At 43.0% G+C, this 9,404-nt stretch overlaps 1 protein-coding gene across 8 annotated transcripts in view; it reads left to right on the top strand.

The window, feature by feature from the left end:
• Nucleotides 1-452: 452 nt before the first annotated feature.
• Nucleotides 453-9,404, top strand: part of hspg2 (heparan sulfate proteoglycan 2) — a 96,712-nt gene continuing 87,760 nt past the window's right edge. For 3 of the 8 annotated variants that reach the window (XM_037104102.1, XM_037104098.1, XM_037104097.1), the window contains exon 1: nucleotides 453-979. In XM_037104102.1, coding sequence (XP_036959997.1) covers nucleotides 911-979 — 69 coding nt within the window. In that variant the 5' untranslated portion in view covers nucleotides 453-910. The remainder of the gene's footprint in view (nucleotides 980-9,404) is intronic. The other 5 variants (XM_037104103.1, XM_037104100.1, XM_037104099.1 and 2 more) reach the window with 4 other exon arrangements.

Genomic DNA, 9,404 nt, shown 5'->3' with positions numbered 1-9,404 from the left:
TCAGTACAGCACCTGAGTAAAAGTACTACGTTACATTCCATCACTTCATACACTTACAGTAAACATTAAAAAAGGTCATACTGTTTTATGACCTACTTTAAACACTTGTACCTTCATTCTACTTTTTTACTTGTAGTGGAGTGACTAAATACAAAGGTAAAACATTTCCATGCCCTCGGTGTCTCTGGCAGCACAGACAGACTTTATTCACAACAGGAGGAGGATAAAGGTGTTTTTCTGCGCAGTGGACGCACGTGAGCGGTGTGTGTTCATGTGTGGAGCCATCGTGGGTCTGCTCGGTGGCGTCTCCCCACACTGGGATTAGCCGTCTTCTCTTTCAGCACTCCCTGAATTCCATTCCGCCTTTTACTTTTCCTGCAGCTCCCTCTCTCCCTCTCTCTCTCTCTCTCTCTCTCTCTCTCTCCCTCCCTCTCCCTCTCTCTCTCTCTCTCCCTCTCTCTCTCTCTCTCTCTCCCAGCTCAGGACTTCCCAGTGACTTTACAAGACCGCGTATAGCCGCACACCAAGTCCCAAGTTTCGGTGCGCACTGGGGAGGGACAGTAGAAAAAGTAGGAGAAAGAGAAGAAGAAGAAGAGGAAGAAGAAGGAGCAAGTTTGGAGTCTCTCTCCGACGATTTTTGTAACGAGAAAAGCGAGCGCGTGCAAAAGGATCCGCGTTACCTGTTGATGAAGTCCCACCGGGTGTGGGACGCAGAGGAGCAGCAGTCGGGTTCCTCCACAGTGAAGAAAAGAGTGAAAAGGGTGCAGGCATCGCACCGCTCCTGTGGCCAGGAGGAGTGAAGGAACTCGGCTCCTTCTTTCTTTCTATTTTTTTTTTTTTTTTTTTTTTTTTGGTGTGTTTCCTTTTCCCCCAGCATTGGCAGCCCGGCGCTGGGTTGGTGGACAAAAAAATGGGCACTCCGACCACATCGATCTGTGGACTTATCCTCTCTTTGATACTCACATGCCAGCTGGTGACTGTAAGTCAAACTCTCCTCTGTGGATTTTTTTTTTCTTCTTCTAATGTTTCATTCAGCCCCAAAACGCACTTAAGAGGTCATGCCAAAGAAACAAATCAGGGCTTTTATGACCTATTAAAGGCAGAAGACAGAGAGAGGCATGCGTTTATGTTGCTATTTATGCTCAGTAAATAGTGGGGACTGTGGGGTCTGTTTCCACAGTCCCCACTTTGCATGTGCACCAGCGTACTAGCGTCCAGCTCTGGTGTACATGCAAAGCGGGGACTGTGGAAACAGACCCCAGCCCCCCGACACTAGCATGTACCGTAAAGATGCTTTTAGAAGTAATATGACAAACTGGATCCCGCTGTTGAGCGAAGCTCAAGCTAAGTTTGTCCATAGAAACAAAGCTATTCATAGTCTCTCCCCTGGAGTCCCACATAGCCCCAAAGCTGCTCAAAAGTTAGCCAGGCAGCACTTCACCCTGCACACTTGACTGTCATTACATGTGCATGTAAGGTGCAAAGGATACCGCGCATGAAAATATGCATTTATTACTTTCTGTGTCTCGTTGTTCCCTATGTGTCCTCTGACCAATGTTTCTCTTATAAATGAATCAGTCCTGCAGATCCCATCAGAATAAAAATCTCTGGGAACAAAAGCAGTTGGGAGAAGCACCATATTGGGGGATTTCTTTCTAAGCGGCATCCTCTTGTTTTATTGCAGGGCCTTAAAAGGTCTTAACATGCTTTGGATTCAGCTTTATAAACAAATACGATGCCTGAAAGGTCATTAAGTGGTCATACATTTGAATTTATGAGGTCCTAATTGAGACCATAATTGAATGTCTTCATTTTCTCCATCTTTTGCTTTCTTTTAAAGTCCACATTTCTGATCACTGGCCCTCATGCTCTCTCTTTACTTCAAACTTACACTTACCTGTTGGCAAACCATATTTTTACATAAAACCAAGCTCTGCATGGGACCGCATACCTTTGTACTCACCTGCTATGATTGAATGAAAGAACATTTTTAAAAAAAGGTGAGGAGAGGGTGTTATAAACAAAAAAATCACAACCCCAACCCTCCTGCTGTTGAGAGACTGCACCATATTAGGAATTTGGTTTTATTACGGTGTGTCTGCAGGTGCTTAAAAAGTCTTAAAACACCTTGAATTCAGTTTTATAAACAAATATGAGGCCTCAAATGTCTTTAAATAATCTTAATAGGTTGTTATTACCACAAACATTTTATCTAATTTCATCTATCCATCTTTTTCTCTCTTTTTATGACCTAATGAGCGTGTCTCACCTCTGCATGCGACCACAACTTACCTTATTGTACTCACCTGCAATGATTGATTAAGAGGAAAATGTTTATAAAGAAGATTGTTTAATATAAAGAATTTGTGTTTGATTGTTTGTTAAAATTCTTGAAAAAGGTCCAAAAAAAAAAAAAAATATTTGAAATTTTGTTTCTGATACCTGTAGACATCATGTATTCATCCAGTCACCAGTAATGTTTACTATACTGTAGGTTATTTTCACACCTGATTATTTTCATTTCAAAAAAAGATTAATAATTTAGTCCACAAATAACTGCAAACTGCTCATTTCCTCCAACTAATATCCCAAACCCCAAATTTATGTAACTTAAAATCACATTTCTGCTTGATTAAAGACCTAGACAAGAAATCAAAATGATTGCAAATTGTCTTTCTGTCCATTAACTTCAGCTCTGGAGTGCCACTCGTGCACTGTCAAGATCTTAACTCCTCTGTAATTAGTACAATTTCAATCTTAAATGTATGTGCCCAGCTATATATGCTTTATGATTCATACAGAGGATGAGCGTCGCCTCCCTGCTGAGAATAGACTTCCCCCTCCACCATGGAGCGATCCCGTCTGCTCTCTCACCTTTACGCCCTCCAATAAACAGAGCTGTCATGGCTGAGATATCTTTGACTCCTCTGTGTTGATTTGATCTGAAGCGAAGCCCTTTTGAATGATGAGGACATAGTCACGGTGGCTAGCAGACATAAATCTCACCTGCTGGATGTGGCGCGTGTGAGCCATAATAATCTCCGCTGTTTGAAAAGCTATAGTGTTGACGGCTCCGAGGTATACTCAACATCCAGAGGTGACATGCTATCGAGCGCCGAGCCTTTCCTGTAGATGACATGATCGATCACGTTGTGCCACTTCATAGAGCCGAGACCAACGCTGCATTACACACATCCTCAAAGCCGAGTTATGTATCTTTAATATCATCGATTCATAAAAGCTACCCAGTTCCCCAGAGAGCTATCTTCATCCCTGGTGTCCTGACCCTGGACAGTAACAGGAGATGGCCTATACGCTATAACCCCGGCGTTGATTGACTACCAGGCCAACAATACCGATGTAATTAAATTATCTGGAACCGCAAGCATCTGTTTTTTGCATTATGACATTGAACTGCAACAGGCGGACTGACCCTTGATTCAATTAAGCACACATACTGGTGTTACTGCGGGCCCTCCTCTCTCGCTGCTGGAATGTCAGGGTCATGCGCATCAACTCAAACAATCAAAGCCAATAAAATCCCATGGTGGCTAAGAGCTCTCCATCACAAATGAGTTTCCCCCGTAACCTGCTGTGAACCACCAGCCGAGAACCACAAGCTCGGGAAATTATCCAGGTGGACGGTTTTTACAGCTTAACATTCAATAAAAACCTGCAAAAACGTCTTCTCTTAGTGGTGATTTACAAGTAGAAAAATGGACAGAAAAAATGGACTTCTGTTTTCACTTATGAGAGTGAGGCCACTTTGTTTTCTGATGTATGACATCAGACCAACTGTGAGCACCACCGCCGACAATTTTGGCACAGAGATCCGTCCCAGTATAGACTGTCATAAGTGTCCCTTGACTTCATTGGGGGTTGGACTGGGGTTGGGGGAAGGGCGGCCTGGATTCCTACGACTATATAGTCTGCAGAGCGTGTGTCACTGGTGTATATTCTTCTCTTCTTTAAACTCATACATTGCTAATGCTAAGCGTTCTGCAGCAACAGCTTGGTCAGGTTATTTGTTGAGTTTGTCTTGGGTGATGTATTGACCAGCCGAGGCGGTCTGTCTCTCTGTGTGGTGCCCCGGCTACCTGGTGTTTAATTCCCATTCATAGTCGATGAGGACTCTGTGGAGCTGCAAAGCACAGCAGTGCAAACAGCAGCTCCACTCCAAAGTTTGAACAGTAGGGAAGGTCTGCCCCCGCCAGTCCCATTCACATAATTGCTTGAAGACTGGGTTCAGTAAACATTGCATTGTTGAATTATAGCCCCAGGAGAGAGGCCATCTTGGCTGATGGGACAATGCTGCACTGAAGTGGCTCGCCCCCTCCTCAAGCACATTGGCACATATGGAGCGCAGGCCGGAAGGCTGGCATTTGTTGACTCTGCAGTGAGGTGTGACTTGGGCCGGTATAGAGGTCAGAGAGGTGAGGACTCTGAACCTGACTCTGTTTCTCAGTTCAGCAGGGGGTTCCTGCTGATTTATTCACAGCCCGGATTAGCTCCCACTGCACAGTTTCCCAAACTTTTCACTTTTAATTTATGAATGCAGTTGCTGCTCTTCCTGCCATTTGGTTTCATGTATTGAATGTTGTGCATGTCTTCGGATGCAGTGCAGTCATTCCAGTAGAGTCTGGCACTGCACAAACATTTGTTCAACACCTTTTCAGTTTGTGCATTGTTGCTTCTCTACAGAGACGTGAGCCCAGTGTTGGCTTTCTTTCAGTCTGTTGCTCAGTATATTAAGAGGCAGTGTACTAAAATAAAAGTATGGTTACACCATTAATACTTTTCCCTCTCCTCTCCAAAAGCAAGTTGAAACATGCACCTCTTTAGGGCCCACATAACCTTACTTCCTCCAGTCTCATATGTATTTTTTAGCAAAAAACGCTTAATTGTATGTCCTCAATGTAGTGACAATTCTTCCCTGTGGTATCGAGGGTTGTACTGAATATCAGTATTTTTCAAGACATGGTAACGATGTCAGAAATGTAAGTTTAGTGACACAGATCCTCTTCTGCTGGTGCCTTTTGCTACCCTCCAGGCAGCCATAGTCAGTAATTAAACTGAGGATGAATATAAACAGACTGAAAGCCAAATATATTGGCATGGTCCTTTAGATATCCACTGTGCGGCCTCACACCCAGACTAGAATGCAACACTTCTTTCTTTTACTTCTGTCTTCTGTCCAGTTAATGTCTGAGCCTGTATTACTGTTATATATTTAATTACGGGATTTTGATGTGGTGATATGTTCAGATGGCAGAGATGCATCAAAGCCTTAAGGATGCATACAATATATTTCACACTTGCCTTGGACACACCCTCACACACATGCACAAACAAATCTCCTCTCACAATAGACGCTCTGCGCTCCGCGGCTGCCGCTGCAGCGTTGCTCTTTCATGCCCAGCGTCTCGTCCGTGTCGGACAGAAGAGCTGACTCCAAACACAGCTGCACCTCAGCTGGTACAGCAGCAACGCTGTGCATGTGCTGACATGAGCCCACATACTCTTAAGTAGTGCCTGTTGTAACTAGAGTCCCACTCTTTCCATTCACTGCTCCTCACACGTTTACGTTTCTTCACTCTGAAGTGTATGCCAGTGGATGGCTTTTGTTTCAGACCGCAGTTTATGAGCTTTACGCGGAAGAAATGTTTCATTTGGATTTCCCTCTTCGTATTCAATTTTAAGCCATGAAACCGCTCCGATTAACACACCTGTCATTTATTTCGGCTTTTAGGGCACAGCACATTCAACACACCAGTTTTTTTATTCTTTTCATTCTACAATGCTTGTTAAAAATGATTGTGTGGCACAGAAGCCAGTGTGGTCTACTGATCAAAGTGGCCATCCTTTAACTGAACAGGTCCAGTGAGGCCCAATAGCACATTCACTGCAGTGCCTGTGAGCAAGATTTAAGTAAATTACTACCAGTTTCTGTTTTTTTTGCTCTTCAGTGAACTCTCTCTGCAGTCTTCCATGTACAGAAGGGATCTCTGGGCAAGATTCACTGGAGTAACACATCCATTGTCCACGACGTGTGATGTCAGTCACCCTTTGGCGTCTTTTTACATTTTTAGTAAAAGATATTTGAAGTTTATTTATCACTCTTCATTCCTGTGCCGTGGAGCTAAAGATGCAATAAATCCAACAGAGTTCACATTGAGGTCACAGGATGTCTTGAGGACACACGGCAGTCTGCACCGCAAGCAATAAAAAAAAAACAGCTAATCGCCAGAAACTATTTGTGGCGCCACATATCACAGTCTTCCAATATTTCTCCCTAAGAAGTGCTTTTATGATGTGATCCGGAAAATGTATGATATTATTTGAAAATGCTCTACGGTTTGGAAAAAGCATTATTCATAATGTCACTTGGGATTTACTTATTTTCGTCTTAATGAGTGGCGAGCAGGTCATTCACTGGAAGCACTTGGCGGTCGCTCTGCTCCTCTGGAACACAGTGAGCTTTAAATCTAAACACTCGCTCTCAGCCTGATAAGAAGAACAAAAGACTGTAATAGACTGGCACATGCTCTGACTGATTTCCTCATCTTTAACAGCCTTCCCTCAATCTTTTCGCATTGTATTACCGGGTTTTTTTTTTCCTAGGCTGTACCCCGACTCACACTCATTAGAGATTCATTGAAATGCTAAGTTAACTGTATTGCACTCTCCCTTTGAAGGTGCTCCATAGTTGTCCATGCCCCTATTGAGTCTGCCATTGTCTTTGCTGGTGGCATTGATGTGAAGTCACTTGGGCATTCTGCTGCTTTTTTTTTTTTTTTTTTCCGCTCACAGGAGCTGCAGCATTGTCTTGTATGGTTCCTCCCAACTTATACAGCTGCTCCGATGGGGGGGGGTGTTGCTGCCCTTTTCACCAAAGACGTTTTTGTGTGTTGTGAACAGATTTTTCCAGGGTACTTAAGTTGGCTAAAGGAATGCTATTCTTCTTCTTTTTTTTTTCCTCCATTGTCTTTTGGAACTAGGTTTGACCCTCACATCCCGTGAAGTGTTTATAAGAAATCCCACCCTGGTGTCTTATCAGAAATGAAGATTTCTCACTCCCTGCCTCTGTTTCCTCTTACTGTACAACAAGTTTCTACCTGCGGGAACACTGAGGCTTTCTATCTCTGCGAGACCTTCCTGTAACCTTAAGAAGATGCAAATTTGCCTAAGCTGTTGTTAAACCCTTAATGTTCACAGAGGGAGGTCGGCAAAGTGGAATTTTGCAGGCTTAAGGGTGTAATGGCTCAGCAAAAAGTAAATATGGGGGAAAACACTGACTTCCCCTTTCTGCTAACCTTTATTTAATTTATGGGCTTGTTCTGACAGCAGTCGTACAAGATTGCAGCTATTCAGGAGTCTAATTAGATGACTTCACAAATTAAAGAGCGCCAGAGCTGAGAAGCAAGAGCTGAATGTTGTTTCTTCATAAAATGAGTGACAACTAAATATTCATTTTTTAATACATTTACAAATCTACCTGCTCCCTCAGCACCATGCACAGTTAGCCTACTGATATGTTTTTACTTTACTTACAACCTTAACGACCCATCTGCCCGTGCTCTTAGTCATACTAGGGATGAAGAGGTGGATGACTCCCGGTCAGTTTGCTAACGATGGATGCGGCATCCCAATTCAAATCGCCTGCTGACTAAATGCATTTAAATGTGCAATGTTTACACAATATTTTGGCATGAGACCAAAACATGCAGTTTACACAAGCTCACATCAGCTCAAGTCATTATCTGAAATAGATATTGCCAAACTCACCACCCTAAAAGTAGAAACACACAGCAAATGGAAAAAGGAAATAATAGTCACTCTCGTAGGACTAACTAGCTGTATACTGCGATACCAGAACATCGCTGTATCTGCTTTTTTTTAAAAAAAATGCATCATCAGCTAACGAGGATGCTGACTCGGGACCTGTTAGCTTTAGCCTCAGCCTTTTTTAGCACAATATCGTGTGTTGAGCCACCAAGTGCATTTTATGGCTTTTTTATACTTATACTCTGGGTAGATAGATTTGCCCAGAGTTTACATGTAGGAATTTGGACTATAAGCGGCGTTCCATTGTCCCTTTGAGCTCAAAGTTGACCATCACAGACAAACTGCATAGCATACAACAGGTGAACTGCTACATAATGTCAGCATTCAGAGCTACTGTTAAAATATGAGCCATACTGACTCTGATTTTTGGAAAGTTCCCCTCACCGAGGCTGCAGAGGCCCTCAGGAGAGACGAGAGGAGAGCTGCGCCGGTCTGTTCTGTGTTATCATGTCAGCTGCTGTCCCACGAGACATAACAAGTCTTTTACTTTGTTAAACACACATCCTCACTCGCACACTTAGGCACTTTGTGTTCTCAAAGGAATTTTCTCTCTTTGTCGTTTTCACCCTCTGTCCTTTTCCTCTATTTACTCACTCGCTTACAGCTCGTCGGAGTCCTTGCACTTGTGGTATTACAGTATTCAGATCATATTCCTACACACCTGATTGTCTCTTTCTCCAGTTACAAATCCAGACAAATAATGGGCTCCATGATGAGATATCTTTGGAGCTGAAAGCAGACGAGTTTGTGGTTAAGTGGTTTGCCGGCAGTCCATTGTTTTGGTGTGGTGGGTTGTGATGGTTTAAAAACTTTTGTCCCTTGCTGAGTCACCATCCTGTCGGGGAAATGAAACCTGGAATTATCTACAGGACAAGAGGACCCCACTTCCCCCAAAGCAAAGTTTATTCAGGCTTTCCTGTGTGCACGTCAGATGTCCTGCTCTATATATGCTGAAAGAAATACCCCAGTGTATTGTGTTGGATTTTTACCAACCCCCATACTGACTTTTCCCTACTTCAATCTTGTATGTTTATATTCGAAAATCCCCATAATCTGTAGTCACTCTTGTTTTCCGGCACTCATATCTCAACAAGACAATCTTCAAACATCCCCCCTGCAGGCTTTTTCTTTCTTGCAGTGAAGTTATGAAGGATTTTATCACTGGGTTTTTTATATCATGCACAACGAGATTTACTTAATTCAGAGCGTCAGTTGGCTGGTTGCAAAGCCGCACAGAAGTTTGTATAACTTGGCAAGTAACATGCTGTAACTAAAGATTAATGAATTCCCCTGGACTTAATTATGGCAAAGTACAAGCCCTTGTTTTTATTTTCCTCTCTCAGCTAGAATGTGATATTCGAATTTCCCCTCACAGTGTGTTTCGACTGAGCAGAAGTGCCTGGTTGGAAATATTTTCCATCCAGGTTTGCTGCTTTTGAAGATGCATGTGCCATGCCAAGAACCAAACCGTGTTGTCATGGAAAAAAAAGTCTTTGATTCAGACCCACAAAGCCACACACTCATTCACATACTGTACTTTTAATGAAAAGTAAATATTA

This window comes from Acanthopagrus latus, chromosome 7 (assembly GCF_904848185.1).
Source record: "Acanthopagrus latus isolate v.2019 chromosome 7, fAcaLat1.1, whole genome shotgun sequence".
In the NCBI taxonomy this organism is placed as follows: domain Eukaryota; kingdom Metazoa; phylum Chordata; class Actinopteri; order Spariformes; family Sparidae; genus Acanthopagrus; species Acanthopagrus latus.
This window is presented reverse-complemented; position numbering and strand designations above follow the sequence as displayed.